Source organism: Drosophila miranda, chromosome 4 (assembly GCF_003369915.1).
Source record: "Drosophila miranda strain MSH22 chromosome 4, D.miranda_PacBio2.1, whole genome shotgun sequence".
Taxonomy (NCBI): Eukaryota; Metazoa; Arthropoda; class Insecta; order Diptera; family Drosophilidae; genus Drosophila; species Drosophila miranda.
Window position 1 is genome coordinate 14,656,996 of NC_046677.1, and position 25,407 is coordinate 14,682,402.

Sequence of the window (25,407 nt, forward strand, 5' to 3'; positions counted from 1 at the left end):
CACCCAGAGATGAGAGTGGGATAGGACTTACCTGCATCTTTTTGGCCACTCCCTCCAGCTGCGTCTGCTCCAAGCGCATACGCTGGGCAATCCTCAGCAGCGGCGTGCTGCTCTCCGCCAGACTCGGCAGCGAGGCACGCGCCACATTCGGATTGCCGTGCACGAAGTGCATTTGAACGGCAGCCTGGTCCGTTTTCAGGGCCAGCAATCCCTGCCACATCACGGGATAGCGTTGCAGCAGTGTCACGAGCGAGTCACCCGGCGGCGGGGCCATTGCTGGCGGCGGTGCCTGCTGTTGGGCGGCGGCCAGCTCCATGCCGGCGTGCAGAACAGCTGCTGGCATTTGCTCCTGCTGCTGTTTGACTGTGAAACGGGAACGGTCCGTCAGGGCTACTGGTGGATATGGATATCGTGATTGCAGACACTCACCGATCATGGACATGCGCTCCATCTCCCTCTCCCTATCCTCCAGCTGCATGCTGCCATCCCGGCCCAGGAATGGACTGACACTCGCCCCGACAGGCGGTGGCGGCACCACCACGCTGATCGAGGCCGCCGGTCGATGGGCTGGCGGCGGTTCCAGCTGTATCCCACCGGTCTCGTAGTAGCCCGCCCGCGTGGCCATGTCGCTGAAGTGGGCATGGGGAATGCGAGCATTATGCACATAGACCTGCGCCATTTGAGGGGAGTCTGAAGAGGAACAGAGGGGATCATATCATATCAATGAGTTTTCCCATAAGAGTGGCTTCAATCGGCACTTACCCGCTGCTGTGCGATCCTGCGGGCTCTGCAGGCTGTGCGGCACTGCAATGGTGCGCGGTGGTCCACTGCCTGGTCGCCGTAGCTCCAACGGCGGACTGTTGCTGATCATCTTGTCGTCGTAGTCGCCGCTGCGCATCAAATGGTGTTGATAGAGCATAAAGTCTCTGGACGCAGCCACGCCCCGATACGTGGAATCGTTCTGTAAGCAAGGAACGAACAAAGGTTGGATGAGGATTAGTAAGGGGTTTCCTCGAGGCAGGGTTTCTGGGTGCTCTTCTTGTTTGGCCAGAGGGGGATTGGGATTACGCTACTTGTAAGCTCCACAAGTAAAACTCGTGCATTACCGGTGTTATGGGCGAGGCCTGTTGGTGGGCCGGCGGCGGACTCTGGGTGCGTCGTCCACTGACATAGGCACCCAGATCGTGCTGCAGCGTCCACAAAAATGTTAGCAATTTCAAGAGTTTAAAGTCAAAAGTTAGTTTCAGGATTAGTTTTGGTTACGCTTATGCTTAGATTAGATGGGATTAGGTGTTAGGTGGGACCACGGCTTAATCGAGATGCTTACCAGACTCGTGTCGAAGGGCGGCACTCCCGGCATTCCTGGTGGCAGAACCAGGGGCGAAACCCTCGGCTGTCCCTGCGGACTGATGTTGGGAATGGCTGTGCGCAACACTGCAATGGATCGAGATCGAGGATTAGTTACGCTCCGTCTGCCGATTGGAGCTGGTAGGGCGTTCCACTTACCCGCTGCTGCTGCTGCAGAGTTAACCTGCTGCTGCGCCGACTTGAGCACTGCAGCCACGGAGACGGGCGGCGGACTGCCCACGCTCCCTGGCAGGATCTGTCCTGCCTGCAGGCTGTGCACCACGGGATTCGGTTTGCCAGGCGCCAAGGGCGGCGAAGGCGTCAACTGATGCTGCTGCGGCTGCAGGTGCGCCGGGGCCTTCTGGTGCTGTAGCAGCAGGCCCGGATGATTGGGTAGCATGGGTATCCCGTGCGGCGGCAGCGGCAGCTGCACCTGCACTGGCACTCCCTGCGGTGGTCCGGTCTTCTGCTGGTTCGGTGGCTTGTACAGCTGCTGCTGTTGTGCGGATGTGGCAGGTGCCAGCACGGTGGGCGGCACGTAGCCAGAGTTGCCACGCTGCATATATCCTGTCGCCGAGGAGGTGGGCGGCAGCTGCTGCGGCTGCGGCACCACGGAAGCCTTGGAGCTTACGACATGCAGGATCTGCGGTGGTGCTGCAGATGTTGCCTGCTTGATGACCAGCGTCTGCTGCTGCTGTTGTTGCTGTGGCATGGGTGCTGCTGCTCCCATCTGCTGCTGATGCTGTTGCTGTGGCTGCTGCTGCTGCTGTTGCCCCTGAATCCTGGGAGAATGTGGCGAATGTGCCGACGGTGGTGGCACGTTCACCAGCAGATGCTGCTGCTGCTGCAAGTGGCGTGCTATGATCTGTGGCTGGAGCAGCTGATTGCCTGCGGCATCTGTGATCAGCATGTGTCCTGCAACCGCTGGCTGCGCCTTTGTGGGCGTCAGTTGCTGCTGCTGCTGTTGCTGCTGGAGGTTCTTTTCTCTGTTCAGGACATGCGCCTTCAGGGGCTGGGGAGGCCGCACGTTGCTCAGCTGGGCGTGTTGCAACACCGTGGGCAGTGGATTCTGCTGTAGCACTATCGGTTGTTGTTGCTTTGGTGGCGCCACCAACTGCGGTTGTCCCTGCTGCTGCTTTACCAACACGCTGACGGGTTTGTTCAACAGCGCCGCTGCATCCAGCTGCACGGTCTTATTGCCCATAGCCGCAGTGATGGGCGCCGCCGTAGACGGAGCCAGCACTGTGGCATTGATCTGCTGCTGTGGCAGCGGCTGTTGCTGGTGTTGGTGGTGTTGCTGCTGCTGCTGCTGCATCTGCGGTGCCGCCTCATTGCTGCTGTTGGTGGGAGCTGCAGCTGTGGCTGCCGGGAGGTTGCCCTCCTTGCCTTGCGGCATGCCCGCGGTGATGACTCCCGTGACGGGATCCACCAGGGCCTTGCTCACGGCATCCGCTGCCCCTCCAGTGATCTTCTGCGTGGCCGGAGCTGCCGTCTGGTGCATGGGCAGCCCTCCACTGGGTATCGACGAGTTGATGGCCTGATACGATTCGATCTCCGCTGCGGCAATCGCCTTTTTCTTGGGATGCTGCGGTATCGTGGGCTTCGTGGGATGCGCGGGCATCACTGGCACCACTGGCACTGCAGGCACTGCAGCAGGATGCGAAACAGGAACAGGAACAGCGGATGGCGCGGCGGCTGTGGGCTCAACTTCTTTGGTGTCCAGCTGCGGCATATGTGCGGCATGCTGCTCGGGGCCATGCAGGATGGGAGTCGCGGGCGGTGCGGGCGATGATGAGGATTGCGATGAGTCCTCCATCAGGCTCGACAGCGGCTCCGAGATGGTTTGCTTCCTGTCCTTGGTGCGACGGGGACGACCCACGGCATTGGTGGGCGGATTCACGAGCTCCGTTTTCTTCGTCTGGGCATTCCGTCCGGAGCGGCGGGGAGGAGTCTGTGCGCCGATTCCTGCGGCCATTTGTGTGTTGGTATTTCGCACCACATCCTCGATGATGTCGTCCACTGTGCTGCGATCCTCCTTCTCCTGCAGGCGGCGAGACTTGCGCGTGTTGCTCGATTCGCTCGAGTTGTCGCTAATCGTCGCATCGTTGTGGGCGTGCGCCTGGGGCTGTGGCTGTGACAGGGATTGTGGTTGTGGTTGTGGTTGTGCCTGTGTCTCTGTTGGTGGCTCCACATCGGTGCTGCTCCTGATTGACGGCTGCGACTTGTTGATCGTCAGAATGAGACGCGGCCGCTGATCCTCCACTAGCTGCACCACAGTCGCAATTTTGACCTTGGGCTCCGCCTCGCCGGAGTCATCGTTGAACTCATACACGTCCTGGCTGGAGGCTTGCGCCTGAGTCAGCGCCTGATTCCTGGCCTTCTTCTCCGCGGCCGTCGGTACTGGAGTGCTGGGCGTTACCGCTGCCACAGCTGCTGCTATGGGCGTGGGTGTGGATGTGGGTGTCGCCATTTCCATGGCCTTCTGCTGCTGCTGCTGTTGCTGTTGCGCCAGTTGCTGCTGTTGGAGCTGCTGCTGTTGCAGGAGGAGATTCCTGGGCGGACGACCCTTCCTGCCGCGAGTGACAGGCGCCGTCACCGGCTTCCTTAGACGCGTCTGCACTCCATTGTCGCCGGGAGCGATGCCCAATCCAGCATCAGCTCCTGGTGCAACGCCTGGCGTGGTCAGTGGGAGTCCTCCCTGCTTCTTGGCGCCACGCGGCTGTCTGCCACGCTTGCTGGCGCCTCCACGACCCGGCGGTCTGCCCACAGTCGGAGTGCTGGGCTTCGGGGCCATCTGAAGGGTCTCCGTCTCGTCCTCCGTGTCGTGATCGTTCACCGTTAGAGCAGGGGCAGGCGCAGGCGCCGGAGCAGGAGCAGAAGTAGCAGCAGGAGGCGGTGTCGACACTGGTGTCACCGTTGGTATGGTAGGGGTGGGTGGCACCTCCACTGGGGCAGCCACCGCGACTGCCACTGTCGGGGGCATCTCCTTGATGACTGCCGGAGGTGGCGGCGGCTCCCGTGGATCGAGCTTCTTGATCACACTATCGATATTCACCTCCTTGGCGGACCAGTAGTCGCTGTCCACCTCCTTGGAGTCCTGCTCGATCAGCTCATCCTGCTTGGGCTGCGACGAGATCTTGATGAGATTCTCCTCCGTCAGCAGGGATGTGCCACTGGCTGTCGCACTGGCTGCCTTTGGGGAGATTATCGCTGGACTGCCGCTGCCGCTGGTCGTGGGTGTGGGTGTCCGTATCACCGAAACACTCTCCGACGTCTTGTTGGCCAATGATGCCGATCCCGATGCCTCCACCGGGGTCTCCTTGATGGGATTGGGACTGGGATTCACATTTTGTTGCGTTGGATAGTGGATCTTCGCATTGGCGGCTGTCGTCGGTGCTTGTCCTGCTGGCGGTGGCACAATATGCTGCTGGACAATCAGTGTCTGCTTGGTAGTTGGACTCTGGATCACATTCAGTTGCGGCGTTGGATGCGTTTGCATTTGCGTGGCACCTGGAGACGATTGCTGCTGTTGCTGCTGCTGCTGCGGTTGTGGCACTCTCACCAGCAATGACGGACTGTGCACCATTGGATTTGCAGGCTTGCAGGGTGGACTGTGTGGCAACTGTTGCTGTTGCTGCTGGTTGGGCATGCCACGTGGCGGATGCTGTGAAAACATCGGTGGCGGCGGACCCAGCTGCTGCTGCTGCTGGGAAGGATGTTGTTGTATCTGTTGCTGCAGTTTCTGGATGTGCAACTGTTGCGCCTGCAGTGCCTGCTGTTGGTTCAACTGCTGCTGTTGTTGCTGCTGTACCTGGACCTGATGTTGTTGCTGCTGTGCTTGCTGTTGCTGATGGTTCAACTGCTGCTGCTGCTGTTGGTTCATCTGATGCTGCTGCTGCTGCTGTTGGAAGTGCTGATGCTGCGCGGGAGTCAACTGCTGCTGTGGCGCCTGATGTGGATGCTGTTGCTGTTGCTGCAACTGATGTTGCTGCGCGGGAGTCAACTGCAGTTGGTGTTGCTGCTGTCCATGGAGCTGCGACTGCTGCTGATGCTGTTGCGACTGCTGTTGTCCATGCTGATGTCCATGTTGCTGTTGCTGCTGCATATGCTGCTGTTGTTGCTGCTGCTGTTGCTGATGCTGCTGTCGTTGCAACATTTGCTGGTGCATAAACTGGTGCACTTGCTGCTGATGTTGATGCTGCTGATGTGCTGCCGTCATCTTGGACATCATTTGCGGCGACAACTGTTGCTGTTGCTGCTGTTGCTGCTGCTGCTGTTGCGCCTGATGGTGTGGCGGCTGTGGCTGTGCATTCACGTGGAGGCTCTTGTGCCCAAGAGGCGGCAGGCTGCCCAAAGGCGGGGAGCTTGCCACCTGCGATTGGGTGGCCTGCTGCGGCTGCACTGTCACCACCTTGCTGATGATCGTCGGGTGGTGTGGCACCTGCATCGGCGGCATCTTCTGCATGGGAATCAGTTGTGGCGACTGTGACGACTGCGGCGATTGCAGATCCATCAGAGACTTGGGCGATGGCTGCTGTTGCTGGTGTGGCTGCTGTTGTCCTCGCGGCTGGTAGCTGTTCGGCTTGCTCGTGGTGGGAGATGTGGTATTGGTGGCCACTACTCGCGGCGTGGGGCTGGCCATTGGACTCATGTTGCCGCCTTGTGGGGATGTCATCACTGCATGCTGTTGCTGTTGTTGTTGCTGTTGTTGTTGCTGTTGCTGCTGCTGCGGCACGGGACGACCCGCAGGACTCAGTTGGCCCACCACTCGATTGATGGGTGGCCCGCCTCGTCCCGGCGACAGCAGCGGACTATGTGGCGACTGTGCCCGAATGCTCATCATGTAACTGGGACCTGGCGTCGTCGGCTGCTGCTGCTGCTGCTGCGGATGATGTGGGGAGAGTACCATGTGGGGCACCATGAAGTGTGCCGTCTGTTCTGGAATGGAGATGGTCGGGGGCTGCATGATGAGCGACTGCGTGCGCAGTGCCAACTGTTGCGTTGGCGTCTGCTTGGGCGTCGAGGCCTGCGGCATGCAGGGGATGCTCTGGCTGGGCGTGGGACTCCCGAAGGATATCGAGGGAGAGCCGGAGCTGCTGCTGTTCGAGCAATTGGCCATCACATTCGACAGATCCAGATTGATGACGGGCGTGGGCGTGGGCGTGGGTGTAGGCATGGGAGTCTTGTGTGGTGCAGGTGCAGGCGCTGCCTTTGCAGAAGCAGGAGGCATCGCCGAGGGTGCGGGTAGCACCGTCTGCACCGGCTGCACCAATGGTTGCTGCAGTTTGCTGATCGTCGGCGGCTCAATCTTCACGGGGGAAGATGATGTCAACGAGCTGCCGCTGATCATCACGGATGTTGGGGGCTTCTGCTTCTGCTGCTGCTGCTGCTCCAAAGATGGCAGCTTCGTGATCACCGAAGGTGGACTCTTCTTGGAAGGTGGATCCGCCACTGGGGATGCCTTGGATGCTGCCGCTTCCCTGCTGCTCGACATAGACTTCTCTGGCGATGAGGAGGTCTCTGAACTCTGAACGGTCTCATCAATCTTGAGACTCGGTCCGCTGCTGTCTGCCTCGTCGGCATTCTCATTCTCCTCGGTGTCCGTGTCGATCTGGAGATCTCTCTCCGACTGGGGAGTGTCCGCCTTGATGTCCATCATGTCCTCGTGCCTCAGACTCTGCACAGCCTTGTTGATCTCGTCGGGATCTAGGACTCCTCCTGCTCCCACGACCACTGGCGGCTCTGCTTCTGTCTCTGGCTCTGGCTCTGCTTCAGGCTCGTCTTCCAGAATGGCTGGTGGTTCCACGGCTCCCTCGATTGCCTTGGCCGCCAGGGCGGCCTCTTCATCGGGCTCGGCCACAACGAGAGCCGACGCCGACGGCTCCATTTCGCTCTCGTCCATGCCATCCAGCGAGTAGTCGGCCGTCGAGGAGGTGCCAAAGCTTTCGCCCAGCAGCGCTGACACGGCGCTCTCCGTCTCCTCCTGGGAGATGGTCACCCGGGATTTGCTGTCCTCAATTTTTTCCAGTGGCTTAGTGGCCCCCGGTGGCGAGGCCACCGGAATCTTGGGCTCACCTGCCAAAGGATCCAGCAGGGAGGTGCTGTTGAACTCCGCGGAGATAGACTGCACAGCCGACTCGCTGATCCTATCGTCCAGCTGGCCATCGAAGCCGGGAATGAAGATGTCCTTCTTCTTGCCGAGCGCCGCACTCGTGGGAGAGCTCTCCGCGGAAGCAGAGGCTGCTGCCGCGGCCGCAGCGGCGGCTGTTGTCGAGGATGTGGGCGTCGTGGCCAGCGCCGAGGAGTTAACACCCGCCGCACCAGATCCAGCTCCTGCTCCTGCTCCGGCTCCGGCTCCGGCTCCACTGCTCACTGGCGTCTCCGCGGACTGCGTGGACAGCATGGAGCTCGTGGAGTTCGTGATGGTCGGGGTCTTGGGAATGGGGCTGATCAGGCGTGGCTTCTCTCGCGAGGGAGTGAGGCTGTCGCAGCCGCTGCCCCTGGCGCTGGCACTGGCGCCGGTGCTGGTGGGAGTGCTCGGCGGCACCTTCGGCTTCGGGGGATGTGGTTGCGGCTGTGGTACATCCACATCGTCATCGTCTCCGATGAGGCAGGGCAGGCTCGGCGAGGGCTTGCACAGCGGAGGCGATGCAGATGCAGAACGATGCTTGGCGGCGTCCATCTGCTCACCCGCATGCTTGGCGGCTGCCTGGACATTCACCGTCAGCTTGCCAGGCGTCGAGGGAGGACCCGGCCCCGGGCCCGGGCCCAGAGCCGGAGTGGGAATCGGTTCCCTGCGAAGCATCTTCTCCTGCTTCTCCTCCTTGGAGCGCTTCTTCTTCTTCTTCTTGTCCTTGCTCTTGTGCTGCTCCTCGCCTGCCGGCGGCTGCTTCGACTGGGTCGGGACTCCCATCGATGAGGGCTTCAGCTTCAGCTCCACCGAGTTGTTGTCCTCGTTGTCCGAGAAGCGGAACACATCGGTCATGTCCGACCTGTAGGTGTTGGCCGTCGAGGGGGTGGCCTCCTCGGGCATCGTCTTGCTGTCAAAGTCGTCCATCAGCTGGGCCTCCAAGGCCCGTCCCGCCTCATCCATGTCCACGCTGTTGTCGTCCTCGATCTTCGTGGCATTCGAGGAGGAGGACTGCTGCTGGATCGCCGCCTGCTGCTGCTGTTGCTGCTGCTCTCGGTGGGACTTTTCGCGTCGCTTCTTCTCGCGCTTCTCCTTGCGATGCCGCTCTCTGTCCGCATGGGAGGAGGACGACGAGCTGCCGCCCGTCTGCCGAGGGGGCCTCTCCACTGGTGGCTGGTCCTCCTTTGGGCTGATGGGCAACTGGTTCTCCTGGATCTTGGCGGAGGTGTGTGCGGGTGTGGGTGTGGATGGTGGCTCCTGCTTGTAGGTCTGCAGAGCAGCGGACACAATCGGTTCTCTCGAGGAGATCTCTTTGGTTCCGCCTTCTGCCTGCTCGTCGGCGAACTGCGACTCATCCTCGTCCGAGATGATGCCAAAGATGAACTCCATCTTTTCCTCGCCCCGCGTCTTGTCTCGCGAGAGAGCTGGCGCAGAGGTGGGTGTGGCAGGAACGGGTACGGGCCCAGGCACAGACACAGGCGCTGGGGATGCTGCTGCTGCTGCTGCCGCTGCCGCTGCCACAAGGCTGCTGTTGCCAGAGGCGGCATTGTACAGCCTCGTGGAAGAGGAGGAGTTGTCCAAACTCTTGGATTTCTTCGACTTTTTCAAACGGTGCCTCTCTTCCTTCGATAGCTTCTCCAGCTTCTCGCCGAGATCGTTGCTGCCGGCAGACGGAACAGGAACAGCTGCTGCTGCTGCTGTTGCTGCTGGCGGTGCAGCTGGTGTGCTGGTGCTGCCGCTGCTGCTCATGTGTGGTGGTGCTGCTGCTGTGGTGGCAGACCCAGCGATGGTGTTTGTCTCCGCCGTGAGGTTCCTCATCTTTTCGCGTTTCTTCTCCTTGCGCTCCTTGTGCTTCCGCCTCTCACTCGCCGAAATCTCCAGCGATATGGGCAGGACACTCTCTTGGTCTCGCTCCCGTTCCCGCTCCCGCTCCTGGTCTCGCTCCCGTTCCATCTTCAGATCATCCAGGCTATCCACAAACTTGTTCCCCTTCAAATCGGACGAGTGCACATCGAAGATCGAGGGCGTGGCTATGGATACAACGAGAGATGGCGGGGGCTGCTGCTGCTGCTGCTGGGCTGCCTCCACCTCTCGGGAGGAGGAGGACTTCAGGCGCTTCTTGCTCTTCTTGTGCTTCTTGCGCGTCTCCGGGGAATAGTCCTTGATAGTCTTGCCCGTCCCCGAGTCCGAGTAGGCATTGGAGTAGCACCCACCGGCGGCAGAGTTGTAGAAGTCCCCATACTCCTTCTTGATCTCCGTCTTCAGCTTGCGCTCCTCCATCGAGGAGTGCGAGTCGTGGCGCGACTTGTACTCGGTCTCTGTCTTTTTCTGCTCTCCCCCGCCGTCCGACAGCTGCTCCTGCTTGATCTCTGGCTCCAGCTCCATCTCCATCTCTGGCTGTGGCTGGGGCTCCAGCTTGATCTGCACCTCCATCTCCGGGGCTCCGGGCTGCGACTGCGACTCCGAATCGGAGGCAATGCGCGTCGTGTGCGAGTTGCGCTTTCCGTGCTGGTTGTGCTTCGTGAAGTTCCTGCGTATCTCGTCCTCGGAACTGTCGTCCCCGTCGCACAGACGGCGCAGGTTCTGCTGCATCTGGAGGACGCGACTGGCCACCGCCTCGTGATCCTCGCATCCATCGGATCTCGCGTCCGAGTCGGAGAATATGCGGCTATGGCTGTGGCTCTGCATCATCTCATCCTCGTCGTCGTCGTCGCTGCTGGAGAGACCGATGTGTCGGCCGTGGAAGCTGCTGCTGCCGCTGTTCCGGTGATGGCGGTCCTCGAACTCCGTGTCCGAGTCGCCGTCGTAGCTGGTGGAGCGCTTCTTCTTGGCCCGCGACTGCTTCAGCTGCGAGAACTTGGCCTTGATCTTCTTCTCCTCCGCCTGACGCTGCATGTTCTTGCAGCTCCTGGCCTTGACCTTGTCGTACATCGAGACGTTGGGACAGTCGTCGGGTATATCGAAGATCGAGTGCTTCTTGGAGGCATCGTCCGTGTCGTCCGAGTCGGCGGAGCTGAGCATCATCAGCTTGCTGCGCTGCGACGATTTCGAGGAGTGGTGCCCCTCGTCCGAGCCCCGCGAGGACTTTCTGTCCACACTCCTCCTCCGATGGTGGTGGCCATGGTGATGATGATGCCCCTCCCGGTCGCGATCCCGATCCCGATGCCCCTTGCCGCTGGAGGTGTTGGTCGGAGCGGAGCTCAGTTCTCCCGCCGAGCCACTGCCGGCGGCGGAGGTCCGTCTATGGGGATTGTGATGATGCTCCTGCTCCTGCTCTTGATCCTGAAGCTCCTGCTGCTGCAGCTGGAGATGCGAGTGCGCATGCATGTGCTGATGCTGCTGCTGCTCCTCATCGGTGTTGGTGGACTCGGCCACCGAATGGCGCTTCTTCTCGCGATGATGCTCTCGATGGTGCTCCCGCTCTCGCTTGCTCTTGTGGCGCGAAGAGGAGCTGCTGCTGTGGTGGTGGTGTGCTTCCCTGTCCTTCTCTCGATCCCTCTCCTTCTCCCGCTTTGGCTGCGGCTGCAGCTCCTCCTCGCTGGTGTTGACGAGCTGCTGCTGCTGCTGTTGCTGCTTGAGGGCTGCCTTTGGGGTCTCTAGCACATCCATCGATGGCGTGACGACATCCATCGAAGAGGGGGCACTGGCACTCGCTATGCTCTTGCAGTGATGCTTCTCCCTGCGATGATGCTTTGAGGAGGAGGAAGAGCTTCCGCCACTGCCGTGCGACTTGGAGTGCGAGGAACTGGAGTTTGTCTTGGCGTTGGGGTCACAGTCCTTGGAGCTGGCGATGCTGTTGCTGCTCTTATGCTGCGGCTCCTTGGCTCCGTCGTGACGTTGATCGTTGAGCCGCTGGTTCTGGCTGGGTGTGGGGGGATTCTGATGGTTCTCCATGCGTATCCGCTTCACATAGTCATCGTGATGGTTGTGCAGACCACCGACACCTGCGCCGCCGCCTCCGCCGCTGTGGTTGCTATCCTGCGAGCTGAGGCGACGCTTGTGGATGCGGGGACCCGGCGAGTTCCTGGAGGACTTCCTCGAGCGATTCTTGGCTGCGGCGGCATTGGCATTGCTGCCATCGTGCGCTGTGGGCGTGGGACACGAGGAGGACGGCACTGTAGCGGCATCGGCGGCATTCTCTTTGTTGTGTTGCCGCTCGCATTCGGCAGCGCTGGGCGTGACATTGTGCGCGTAGAAGCTGCTGGCCTCTGAGCTGGCATCAGATTTGTTTTTGTGATACGAGGACATCTCGCGCATCCTGGACATGCGGGACTCTTGATCCGAGTCCGAGATGGATCGTCGGGAGGATTGTTCTTTTTCCTTCTCCCGGTGATCCCGCTCACGATGCTCCTTCTCGCGATGCTCCTTCTCACGCTGCTCTCGCTCTCGTTTCTCCTGCTCTCGCTGCTCTTGCACTCGCTGCTGCTCCTTTTCGTCACGCTCCTTTTGCTCACGTTCTTCTTGAGCCTTGCGCTCCTTCTCTTCTTTGGCCTTGCGCTCCTCACGCTCCTTCTCCTCCTGCTGCTGGGCCTTGCGCTCCTTCTCCTTTTCTTCCTGGTGAGATTTGCGCTCTTTTTCCTTTTCCTCTTGGTGGTGGGTCTGCGTCTTCCGTTCTGGATGAGCTTTTTCCTTCTCTTTGTCCTCCGGCTGGTGGTGGTGAGCCTTGCGCTCCTTTTCCTTCTCCTCTCGCTCCTGCTGCTTGCGCTTCTCCCTCTCATGGCGCTCCTTCTGGTGCGCCTTCTCACGCTCCTGGCGCTGCTCCTTTTCGGATCGCTCCCCAGGATCGTCCGTGTCCGTGGAGTCTTCGATGCGTGGAGTCGCCGATTTGGAGGACTGGGATGTGGCGGAATTCTTGCGCTTGTCGGAGGAGCTCGTCGAAGATGAAACGGAACTCTTGTCGGACTTTTTCGCCTTCTTGTCGCCGCCATCCGAGCGGCTGTTGTGCCTGCTGCTGCTGCTGCTGTGGGACCTGTCCGTGCTGTTCGAACGGTTCGCACCTTGTCCGTGCGCCTTGTCCACGCTGTTCGAACGATTCGATGTCGCCGTCGTTGTCGTCGCGTGGGATTTGTCCGAGCTGTTGGATCTGTTCGTGGAATTAGACTTGTCCGTGGCTTGCTCCTTGCTGTTGGAACGGTTCACACTGCTGTGCTTGTCCACAGAGTGGGACTTGTCCGTGCTGTTGGCTCGGTTCGAACTGTGGGACTTGTCCAGGCTGTTGGACCGGTTCGTGCCTGTCCCACTGTGGGCACTACTGCTGCTCTTCTTGTGGGAGTGCGAGTGTGAGTGGGAGGAGGAGTGGGATGTGGTTGTCTTGCTCTTGTGCTCCTCTTCGCTGGAGTTTTGTTGCTGTTGCTGTTGGGACTTTTGTACATGTGTTGTGGTGGCTGTTGCTGAGGAACTGTTACCGTTGGGCGATGATGTGGAATTGGAGGAGCTCGAGGGGGCATTGCTGCTGCTGCTGCTGCTGGAGGTAGTAGTAGTCCCTACATTCGTGCTGCCCGGCACAGAGGCAGACTTCTGCAGCTGTGCTCTGGCGCTGGGCGACTGTGAAGGCGGCAGTGCCTCGGCGGGCACACTCAGACTCTTCGTCAGACTGTTGGGTGCCGCTGGTGGCGATCCGGACGTCTTGGCTGCCGGCTGCTGCTTCTGTGTCACCGTCTCTGGTGGTGGCGGTGGTGCTGGCTGCACGGCAGGCGGTGGCGCCGCAGTGTTTGGCAGAGGCGGGTGACTGGGAAACGGATACTGCAGTCCTTTGGTGGCTCCCGATGTGGCAGCTGGGGATGCCGATGCCGATGACGAGGCAGCGGCGACTACCGTAGCGGTAGCCGTGGGAGCCACTCCTCCGCCCGCTGCACTGCTGCTGGTGCTGGTGCTGCTGCTACTGCTGTTGCTGCATCCCGCCATGGGCTTCACGGCGGACAGTTGCCCGCTCGGCGTAGCCGCTCCCACTGATGGCGAGGGCGAGGGACTGTTGTAGGGAGACATCGAGGCCTGGGGCGAGTTCATGGGCGAGAGGCTGCTCAGCCGCTGCAGAAGTCCGCTCGTCGTCGTCTTGCTGCTCGTCGAGCTGTTGGACAGAACGGGCGTGCAGTTGCCAATGATGGGCGTCGTCTTGGTGGCCGCCAGGTTGGGCAGCAGCGCTGGGGAGGTATTTCCACTGCACAGGCCATGCCGCGAGGCTGTCGATGTGGATCCCATCGCGGTGGAGCCGATGGCAAAGTCCGCACTGCTCGGATCGTACCACTGGTTCTTCTTCAGCCGCTGCAGATCGTCGTCGAAGATGGACTTCTTGGCGAGCACCGACTTGACGATATCCGAGGGCTGCAGCTCGTCGATGTCCAGGAACTTGTGGCGCGAATTGCTCGCCGAATGGCAGCTGGAGGCCGTGCCGCTAGAGCTGTTGCTGTTGCCGTTGCCAGAGTTTGCCGGATGCGTGCTCAAGCCGCTCAGATTCGTGTGCATCGAGAGCTGCCACGAGGGCATCGTTGTGCTGCCGCTGCTGCTGCTCGACTGCGGGACATGGCTGTGGCTGTGGCTGGAATTGGTGTTGCTGCTCGTCTGCTGCTGCTGCTGCTGAGTGTTGCTGCCGCCGGACCATCGCTCGTAGTTCTCCTCAAAGTTGCGGAGGCGTTCATCCAGCGAGGGGCTTCCTCCGGCATGTCCAGGCACATCCGAGTCGCTCGAGTTGGAGCTCAGCGAGCGAGGACGCGCCGGACTGGCCATCAGGCCCAAGGAGGAGCCAGAGGACGACTGCTGCTGCTGCTGCTGCTGCGGCTGCTGTTGCTGCTGCGAGTGGTGCGAATGATGCTGATGCTGGTGCGAGGAGGATCGCCAGTAGCGTGAGGAGGGGCTCGGCAGGAAGGCCGATGATCCACTGCCGAGTCCTGCACTTAGACTAGAGTTGCTGTTGCTGTTGGCGGGGCCACCGGCTGCCGAGGAGCAGCCCAGCAGGTAGCTGGATACACTGCTCGACGAGCAGCCGCTGCTGCCTCCGCCAGTGCCTCCACCACTGCGATGCTGCTGGATGAACGAGTAGCCAAACTTGGGCATCGGCAGCCACATCACCTCCCTGACCCTTTCCCTCATTCGTTCTCTCGGCGGGGGCAGGCGTCGTGGCTCTGAGGGCAGCACTTCGGGCCGCTCATCGCACAGGGGCGTGCCCGGCCGCGATCCGTCCGCACTCTCCCCGCCGCTGGCCTCGTGCGAGTGATGGGAATGTAGCTGATGGCCGCGTCCTCGCGATACATGATGATGGTACGCCTCATCGTTGGGCGGCGTCACTCCGGTGACTCCTCCACCCAGCAGCAGACCACCGCCGGAGCTGCTGTTGTTCCCCATTGTGGGTGGCTGCTGCATGGGCGCGACACGCCGCCGCTTGGCGGCCAGCGAGGCATTCATCATGTGCTGCTGCTGCTGCTGCTGTTCCATGCCGCTGGCCCCCGTCAGTCCGTGGCGGAACGCCGAGGAGCTGGAGAGCGCCGTGAAGGCGCCAGTATCGATGGACGGTCGGCGGCAGCTGAGCATCAGAGAGGGCGAGGGCGATGGCTGATGTCCAGGGAACTTCATGCTGTTGCTGTTGCTGCTGGAGAGAGGAGACGCCTCGGACACTCGTCGGATCTCGCTCTTGCGATTGAGGGGATCGTGTATCACATCACAGTTGGATAGGGGGGTCAAAGGTGGCTGTTGCGGCTGCTGCTTGTCCCCCGAGGAGGGATAGGGATCCACCAGCTAATGGGAGGAAATTGATGAGTAAACAGATTCGAAAAAAGGGTAAAGAGACTGTTGGGATGGAGGACTCACCCCTGAGGCATTGGAATGATGATGGTGATGGTAATCCATTTTGATGCGCTTCCTGGGACTGACCACGCTTCCCCCCTCATCGCCACTGGACGGGCATTCATCGAGCAGGAGTTGTTCTACAAAAAAAAAACGAGACGCTGATGCCAGGAATTGTGTAAAAGGAAATCTATGGATATCTTACCGCAACGTCTACGACCGGCTCCTCCCACGCTTATGCTGCTGCTGCTGGTGCTGTTCATCAGCGTCGCCTCCATGGGGGTTTCTCCACTCCCGAGTGGCCCGGATCCCAGACGTGCAGTCACTGGCGAATCGCATCGACTGCCGACTTTGGTTGTGGCTGTGGTGTCTGCATCGTGAGGCTCCTCCATGTTGCCGATGGCAGCCCCGCGAAATCTTCGCAGTGCCGCCACATCGTTGAAATCAAAGTCGATGGTGTGCCTCGAACTCCTCACCATTCGCATCCGCACCTGCGCCATGGCAGCCGGCGACATGGGGGGCAGCGACAAGCCGCTGCCTATGCTGTTGCTGCTCCCCACCACGGATGGCAGCGTGGCAGTCGATGCGGCAGCTCCCGGCCCCGAAGCGCCTCCCGTTGCTGTTGCCGGAGCAATAGCAGAGGCGATGCTGGGCGCAGGCATTGCAGAGCTGGCCGAGGGGGTGCCTCCGCCGCTCGTGGGCGTGTTGCTGCCAGTATCGTTGAAGATATCGTTTGAGTTTGTCTGAAGGCGGCTAAAGGAGGAGGCCCGTCCTCTGGACTGCTGGGTGGAGGATTCATAGCGATTGAAACGCGACGAGGAACCTAGAAGGAAGGTAACCATTAGGGGACTGGGGATCAGATCCGCCTTGCCTTTTGCTGCACACTTACCGGCATTCTGTTGCTGTTGCTGCTGCTGCAGTTTCTCCTGCTTGTCGTAGAACGCATCCTGGCACTCCCTGGAGGCAAAGTCCACCTGCAGCTTCCTGCCACGCATGATGGTGCCCCGCATGTCCTTGACCGCGGCCTGGGCGTTCTGCACCTGATCGTAGAGCACCAAAGCCAGCTGTCGCTGGCGATCAATGCTCACCTTCGTGACAGTGCCGAAGCGCGTGAACTGCGACTGGAGAAAGGACTCGGACACCTTCTCGCCCACCCCGTCGATCCACACGCAGTTCGTGGGCATGGACTTGCCGAAGCCGAGCTTGATCCGATTGCTGCCCAGATGCTCGCCATCCATTTTGCGCATGGCCTTCACGACAGAGACAATGTCCGAATACTGACAGAAGGCGTAGGCGTTGAGGCCCTGCTTCTTGATGTCGATCTCGATGATCTCCCCGAAGCTCTCGAAATGCACACGCAGCTCGCTCGCCGTGATCTCCTTCTCCAGGTTGCCGATGAACAGAGTCCTCGTCGACTTCGGGTGGTACTCGTCCAGCTCCGCCTCGTAGGGGCGGAACTCGTTGTCCTCTACGTCGTAGCCCTGGTAGGGTTCCACCTCGATTTTACAGCCGAAAAAGTGCTTGTCGTGCGAGACCTCCAACGCCTTCTCCACGTCGTCGGGCTTCTTGAAGCAGACGAGGGCATAGCGCTCGGAGTTCTGGCCCACGACCTTCACCCACGTGACCTTGCCGTGCTTTTTGTACTCATGAAAGAGACCATCCTTGAGGGATGTGTCCGAGGAACGGGCGGGCAGGTTGCGTACGCGTATCGCCAGTGGGCGATTATCTTCGGAATGCACCACAGGATTCACAGCGAGACACGAGGAGGAGGAGTGGCCGCCGCCACTGCCACTGCTGCTGCTGCTAGAGCTGCTGCTGCTGCTGGAGCTGGAACCACATCCGCCACTGGGTATGGCTACGGCGCCAGCATTGCCACTGGGATTTGAAGAAGTGCCTGAAAGAGATGAAGGATGGGAATGGATTTAATGGAGGATTCCCTCGGGGGATGGGGATCAAGGGATACTCACTGTTGACAGCCACCGACTGGAGACTGCGGGAGATGCTACGACCATCTGCACATTGGATGCCCGATTGGACCGGACTGGACGCGTGCGAATGTGACGATGTTTGCGATGACGCAGACGAGGAGCTGTGGGAGCTGCTGTAGCTGCTCGGCGAACGCGAATGCGACCGACTTGACGAGGTGGTGCTGCGTCCATGCAGATTATGATGATGATTATGATGGTGGTGTCGCTGGTGTGGCCGTGACGCGGATGCTAGGGAGCAGGCGGATGCGGATGTGGATGTGGATGCTGATGCAGAGGCTGAGGCAGAGGAGGACGTGCCATTGTCGACGGCAGCTGCCAGGGCAGCGGCCACATTTAGAATGTCACCGCCACTGCCGCTGGTTGCTCCTCCGCTGCCCGCACTACCCTCTGCAACTGCTCCTGCTCCTGCCGCACCTCCAGGGGATGCAGATGCACATGCAGATACAGATGTTTCAGATGCAATCGTTGGCATCGTCGGAGTTGCCGTGGTTATTTTATTATTTAAACTATTATTACTAAAACTATTGTTTGTGATTGTACTTGTCGTCGTCATCGTCATCGTCGTTGCAGCTCCCACTCCTCCTACTCCTGGCGATTCCGAGCCACAGCGTCCTGTCGCTCCCCCTTTGAGCAGCTTATTGAGTTTACTGCCGCTGCCGCCGCTGCTGCTGCTGTTGTTGTTGTGGTGGAGGTGGTGTTGGTGACTCTTGCGCATGGCATCGCGATCATCCGCAGCACTCCCCGCATAGGCGACACTGCGATGCACGGCGGTGGTCGCCGTTTGGGCGGGTGATGAGTACGAGACGGAGGTGGCGGCTGCGCCTGGGGCACATCCCACGGATGGCGCTCCACTGGCGCTGCTGTAATGTAAATGATGCGGAGGAGGATGTGGCTGCTGCTGCTGATGCTGATGATTGATCGGTGAGCTGCTCATTGTAAAGCCGCCGGCTGTACCTTGAGCTGTGGCTGTGGCTGTCGCCGCTGCTGTCGCTGCTGCTGCTGCTGTGGTAGTAGCTGCTGAGGCGCCGGCATTTCCACTGCCACTGCCACCAGGACTTTTTAATTGGGCCGATGCAGCAGCGGCGGCTTCGTACCATGACTGCGGTGCCACCACCCGAGGAGTGTTCTGCTGATGATGTTGTATATTGTTGTTGTTGCTACGATCACCTAACGCTTGTGGCGGCGCCGGCGCGGCTCCTGCCGTTGCTGTTGCTGCTGCCGTTGTTGTCGATTGCGTTGTACTAGCTGCTGTCGTAGAGGCTGCTGAACCATTCCTGTACAGGCGATCTCTATTCCTGGATCTATCAGTGGTTCCTGTTCCCGTTCCGGTTCCCCCTCCTGCGGCTCCTGTGGGTGTAACGCTGCTGCTGCTGGCAGAAGACAGACTACTGTTGGCGGCTGTTGGCTGGTAATTGTTGCTCAGGCGACTGCTGCGATCGTAATAGTTGTTCCTTTCGTAGCTATTTGTCGGTGGTTCTTCTGTAGACCTAGAAAACAGATCAGAAAACACGGCGTGATTATAGCGTTATTTCAAGTAAAGTTTTCCATCAATTTAAATCAAAACATTTCAAGCTATACCTCCGCATAATATATTAACTCACGATTTTCTCGGGGAAAATCTTTGTCCTCAACTTTTCGGGCCCTTTTGCGGGCAAATTTCTATTAGAGCCTATCATGGAGAATTATTGTTCTCTAAATTTAAGTGTTTTTCTTTTTTGCGTGAAACACTTGAGAGAAAAGTTTCACCCGAACCAAATAAATAAACGGGCGCCAAATGAAGTACGTCGTCGGTCTCTTGTTTACGCGGCAAGCAGTACACGCACTCGACACACACACACACACAGACACGTACGCCGCTACATGCACACAACACAAAAAAAAAAAGCCGGGCAGCCGGGAGAGCCACGTTCTTTGGCTTTTGAAAAACGGCGGCTGCTGCTGACTGCTTTTTCTATTGCCGTAACCGGTTTTTGCAATATATATATTATAATTTCTTTCTTTCTTTTATTTTTAGCTTGTTTCTTTGCCGTTTCGCTTTGCGTTTTGGTATTTCTTTCGTCGGATTCGTTTTTACGTTTTGCCGCCTCTGCGTTTGTTTCGCGGTGCTGCCAGACTGTCTTCCCGAAATGTCGTAACGTAAGGATAACGCAATTTTGAGCGGCGTAAAAGAATAACGTAAGAGTGGGCTTCGTGTAGAATCCGCGTTAATTACATGTCGAATTGAGTTTTATGCGAAATTTAATTGTTTCTGAGATCTGATTTTTAAGAGTTTAGCTTGGGTAAAAGCAATTAAATTATGTGGCAATGTGATAAGACTACCAATAATGTAATACATACAGTTTCATGGCAATTGTAAGTTAAATTGTCGAGTAAAAAGGCTATAAATTCATGTAGATTTCGGGTATTGTAAGAAAAAACGAAAAACACATTTTAAAATATATTAGAAATTAAATTATTCCCACTACTTACACTATCTACTGCACTACTGCCTATAATGACATATTTTTGGCTTTAATTTGTAGAAATAAATGTACTCCGTTCAGTTAAAACCATGTCGATGTCGTGTAATTCAAGTAGATCTTGCATTTTAAAACCATTTTAAAGATAACCGTTGGCCAACAAATTATCCAAACATACCATTTGAGAATTCTACTTTCCAAAAACATTGAAAAAAACTGTATTCAACATTTCACATTCAATACCGCGCGAATAAATTAACCTACAAACGAAATGTGGTTCTCTACGAGAGAGACAGAGAGGGTGTAGTTCTCTAAACAAGAGAGAGCGAGATGGAAACAGTGACAGATTAAGCCTCATTTCTACCTGGGAAAAAGGAGCCGGCTGATGGAAACAAAGCCATTAAAGATGGTGAAGAAGTGAAGCAAAAACCAACCCCCAATAAAATAAATTAACGCGCAAAAGGCTCGAATAGAACTCTCTCTCTCATTGAAGGACAGGAGACTCTGCTCTGTGGAATGACTTGAGGGTCGTCGTGTTAGGGTCCTGGCAATAACGAACCGAAAAACAGGCGCGACCTTTTGCTAAATTTTGTTTTGAATTCTCATTGTATTCCCTGAAGAAAGACCAAACGATCACACAGTCGATCTTCCTCTGAAATATGTACATACATATGTATGTAAAAATTCCCAAAGTGCAAACAGAGAAAAATGTGTGTTTGTTTTTGTAGGGTATATAGAAAGTACGGATGTTCAGCTATTTGGGAGATCGATTTACAATTGAGGCTTTCGAACGCGTTCAATGGCACAGGCGATCGAATCGATCCAGCGGGTCAACGTCGTCTCTGGCTCTGGCTCTGGCTCTGGCTCTGGTCTCCCCCGGCTCTCTGGGGTGTTGCGTGCTAATCTGTTGTGTCGATAAGCCCAGCCCCCCTCCCCATCCATCCACCCATAGTCCCAGACCCATTCTGAGTCTCAGTCCCCGACCCAGTCATCAGTTCTCAGTCGCAGCCTATCATACGCATTCCACTGCCAGGGGATGTGTGTCATATGGAATAAGTTTGAATCTTATTAACAAATACTAAGGGTTTATTTCTCTTTTTGTCTGTTTAAACAAACGTGGTGGAAGCTGCAGCCAAAAAGGGTTGTAGGTTGTATACATCTTCGTATATCCAGAAGGATCATCTATCAGGGCTACTATCTTGAATATCTATTATCTATCCAACAACATCTTTCAAGGAATTCTTAAAGTAAGATTTCTCTGAAATTCTTTGAGTTATAAGAGGATTCCGTTGACCACAGTTCAAGGTTTCCAGGTTTCTGGGTTTCTTGTTTTCTATTGCAGTTTTTACATAATATTGTCAATTTTTAGATATTTTAGATAAGGTTTTCAGGTATTCTTGTTACAAATTTACAAAGAAGTCTGTTTGAAGTAGGCGAACAGGAATATCCTGCTCGAAAATCCTTCAACCAAGAAGAGAGTCTCAGCATTACCGAACCAAATCGATAGATCACAAACGAAATAACAAAAAAAAACCAAATATCCATTCGGAATATCTATTTCATCGTCAAATTAATTTAAAAAACATCTTTCTTTCTTCTTCCTCTACTTTAAAGATATATCTACAAATATTTACAACATTATCATTCGAATTTTTGCCAATTCTTATACCCAAAATAGTTTCTGATGGCTTTTACCAGGAACAGGAAAACGAATCAAAGTTTATATTTAAATAAACCCCATATTTATGATAAAATGAGAAATGAGGGAACGTTGTGAGCCACAGCCCTACTTTTCCCTACCCCATTTCCAGTCAGTCTATATGTATGCAATAATATGATTTATGTGACCAATAGATACAATATATTTCACTCAGACGAGGCGTGTAGTAAAGATATAGATAAAAGCCAGCCATAGATTTAATCTAAAACTAGTCCCAGAAGCTAGAGAGAGATTCAGAGAGAGACTGAGAGACTGTAATTTGTTCAGTCTTTTTAAGAATTCTGGGAACCCCTATATATCACTAAATGCGCCTATAAATTGAAGCCTCTTCTAGAAATGATACTCCTATCTCCCCTATCTAGCTATCTTCAATCTATATAACCTCTAACCACCCATCATCTATCCATCTTTCTTAATCTATCTATCTATAGATATCTCTTCACTGTATTTCTGAATTTTTCCTGCATTTCTATCTCTTCTCTGTCTGAAAGTTTTCCACTGCATTTCCATCTTTTCCCATGTGTCTCTCTGGGCAAAATAAAGATTTTTTTAAAGCCGCATTAAGCGCTTTAAGCAGAAGCACTTAAAATATAGCCATATAGAACGAAACAACGAACAAATGGAGGGACGTCCAAGCCCCCATATACGAAGCGAGTATGTGCTGTAGATACCAGATACATATACGAGTATGTGCAGATATGTAGATATTCCTACAGATATATAAATATAGAGGATGGGCGAGACTGCTGCTGCAGTTTCCAGCATCGTTTGCTCAGGTCAGAGCATGCAGCGAGCAGAGACAGAGGCAGCAGCAGCAGCAGCAGCAGCGCTGTGTGGCATGTGACTCAAAAGAGGCGGTTGCGGGTGGGCACTCGAATGAATGATGTATATTATCTCTGCATCTGTGTATCTATGAAAATGCAGTCCCAGAGTCCAGAGAGCGAGAGAGAGAGTGAGCTAGTGCCTCGGCATGCGCACTGGAGGTGCCACAGAAAAATCAATTCAGCTAAAAGTCCACCCGGTTTTAGGGGTAACAGAACAGAACGGAGTTGCACGGGCAGCCAGCCAGCAACATTTGTTGCGCCATTCCGACCACGTGAGGGTTGGGCGTGGAGGAGCAGTAATGCTGTAGAGAGAGAGAGGCGGGGGCTTTTGGGGCGTCTGTAAATTGCATTACTGCCATGTTTTTGGTGGGGGGAGCGGAGCACACGACACAGCCACAGCCTTATGTAATACATATGTAAGAAGCGGCAGCAGCAGCATCAGAAGGAGCTCCCTCTCCCACCGTCTGCTGTCGCTTTTGTCCTCACAAAAAGTTTCTCACCGAACGTCCTTGTTTGAGGTTATTTCTGTGTATATTCCGAATGGGTGGATGGGCGGATGGCTGGATGGGTGGCAAAATGGGGCTGTAGATGGGATTTGATGGGGCAGGAAACACTCCAGTATATAGCAGAAAGCAGGAGGATATACACCCACAGGAATACCCCCACATATATACATATCTTTGTATAGGTACGAGTATACACACACACACACACAACAGTGTGGAGAAATTCCTGAAATCCTTTTTTAGCCTTTCATTCAATCATTGTTGGGCGGCGTCACAGGGCAACATCCTGACTCGTCCTCCGCCCCGAGTCCAGGTCCAGGTCCAGGTCCAGGAAAGGGCTGCTGCAGTCAAAGTAATTTCAGGGGAAGCGAATTCCCTGACTGGGGTCCTCCTTCAGGGCGTGAAATTTATCAACATCAGGAGCTGCAGGCAGGCACAGCCGCACAGTCCCTGGCAGACCCATTGGAGCCGGAGCCTCGCACAAAGTTGAAGGACACGGGAATGACAGGACATGGGGACGTTAAAATGGGTATTCTCTGGCAAAGGAATTAGATAAAACTTTTGCACAAAAGGGCGAGAGAGAGAGGGCCAGCATCCCTCCCCATACATCCCAGGGAAGAGAGAGAGAGAGAGAGATTTGCCCCAAAGGTTTAAACTTTTTCTCTAAAACACAGCACAGCCCCTGGGCGAGAAGGTAAATTACTGAAAATTGCTGGAAATTGTTGGCAAAATGTCTGATACGCCCCAAAGGAAAAGCAACAAAACTTATTAAAAGGCAGGACCCCCCGGAGTTATGCGGAAGATTAGGGACAACAAAAGAGAAAGAATGAGCTAACGAAGGCTGAAGCGATAAGGAAATAGCACTTGACATAAAAGCTTTTCTAGTTCTGGGTTCTCATGATTTAATATACACAAAATGCCCTAATATGCTATCATTAGACTTCAATCTGGGAAAGATCTAGGGTACCACTCTTGGTTAACAGAAAGATCTATTTTATAGGAACATTTATCAGACATTATTTATTCTTTCTTTCAAATTGTATTTCAAACATATTTTCGATTGTTTTATAATGAGGAGAGCTGTCTTTTTTTTCGGTTTTTTTCCAAAGAACTATTGAACAATGAACCAAAAGTAATGCCCAGGCTCGTATTATTTCTATTCAAGTTTTCCATAAATTCGTAAACTTTTTTCAACGATCTGTAGAGAAATTCTGGAATTCACAAATTCTTTCTGATTTTTCATAGAAAAAGAAAAAAAGGAGAAGTTATAGTCGGATCCCTTAAGATATTTAATTAGTATGTACATATGTTCTGGATCACCAATCAATAGTAGAGTCGAATGCTTCAAAATTTCAGTAGGAGTCCCCCCTTTCTTCCTATTTTTCCCCATTTCTCATGAAAAGTGCGAGCAAGTTTGAGAGAGATCGCTGTCTACACTGCATGTCCCACTTTTCCACAGAGTTAGAGGGAGAGAGAGAGTATTCACCCATCGGCTCTGATATCAACTCCGGCGATTACTAATAATATACGAAATATTACATAGGTAGAAACGTTTTAGTTCGAAAAGAAAGCAATACTTTCAACGAAAACAGGTGTGAACGAGTACTATATAAAATATTTTTTATAGTGGACAGTGCCTCTTCCAGAGAGTTTTTCCCTATAATATACCCTTCATTGAATCGTTAGCTTCTCCTAAAAGTATCTCTAGAATGCATCCTTCTTTTTGGGCCTCCATTTCCAATTGCATTCCCCATCTTCCATTCGACTTAATTCCCAAAACGGATTCGAGAATTTATTTTAATCTGATTCGTATTCTGACTGTTCCATCTTTGGTCTCTCTCAAAGGAGCTGCACTTAAATTTGTTTGATTATTTTTGTGGGGGATATCCCGTTTATATTTTACATAATGCGATGCGCTGCACACTTAAAGCCTTGGGTTGTAGGGTGTCATGGCAGGACATTTGCCATTGCAGTTGTGGCTCTGCTCTGGCCAGAAGAAGCTGCAGCAGGCAGAGGCTTTAAAATTATATAAAACCCTCGGAGATACAGAGAAACAGAGCAGCAGAGATACAGTGATACAGGGATACAGGGAGGGAGAAAGATAGAGATGCCAGTGCAGCCAGTGGGTGGCTGCTGGTGGCGCCCATGGCTCGTCGATGCGGATGCAGGATCCTCTCTCTATCGCTCTTTCGCGTCTCTCGCTCTTTGCTTATTATTAACTTGAACGGGGACGACGACGACGACGACGACCTCAATTAAGCAGACTTTCGTGTGGCAGTTGCAAGTAACTACCGTTGTATGGGTGTCGTCTGTGCGGCATGCGACAAAGTCAGAGGGCAAAGTTGAACAAAATTTTAAGCCAGCCAAACGGCAGAGAGAGAGAGCGAGAAATGACGCAGAGCTGCTGCTGCTGGCAGACCTAGACCATTCCAGCCATCGAGTCAGCCAACCTTCGAGCCCTGGCAAAGTGACGCAACCGGAAGCGCGCGCCCCCCATAGTGGGTGGGTGGCAGAGCAGAGGCAGACAAGGGACTGAAGGGAAGGAGCACCAGAGAGGGCTCCCGGTGCCATCGTTGCTGTCTCTGCTGCTCTGCTGCCTGCTGCCTGCTACTGCGGTGTTCTTATTTCATAGACATATACGTAGGAGACCGAGAGAG

At 55.5% G+C, this 25,407-nt stretch overlaps 1 protein-coding gene across 5 annotated transcripts in view; it reads right to left on the minus strand.

Moving 5' to 3' along the window:
- The window catches only part of LOC108161750 (protein split ends), an 85,445-nt gene that overhangs the window by 2,745 nt on the left and 57,293 nt on the right, over positions 1 to 25,407 (minus strand). For 3 of the 5 annotated variants that reach the window (XM_033393003.1, XM_033393005.1, XM_033393004.1), the window contains 10 exons: positions 17,221 to 18,728; positions 16,143 to 17,147; positions 15,459 to 16,076; positions 15,278 to 15,393; positions 1,507 to 15,205; positions 1,328 to 1,434; positions 1,107 to 1,187; positions 763 to 961; positions 430 to 690; positions 32 to 363 (listed from right to left, as the gene is read on the minus strand). In XM_033393003.1, coding sequence (XP_033248894.1) covers positions 32 to 363; positions 430 to 690; positions 763 to 961; positions 1,107 to 1,187; positions 1,328 to 1,434; positions 1,507 to 15,205; positions 15,278 to 15,393; positions 15,459 to 16,076; positions 16,143 to 17,147; positions 17,221 to 18,728 — 17,926 coding nt within the window. Of the gene's footprint in view, positions 1 to 31; positions 364 to 429; positions 691 to 762; positions 962 to 1,106; positions 1,188 to 1,327; positions 1,435 to 1,506; positions 15,206 to 15,277; positions 15,394 to 15,458; positions 16,077 to 16,142; positions 17,148 to 17,220; positions 18,729 to 18,819; positions 19,357 to 25,407 lie in introns of those variants that run through there. The other 2 variants (XM_033393006.1, XM_033393007.1) reach the window with 2 other exon arrangements.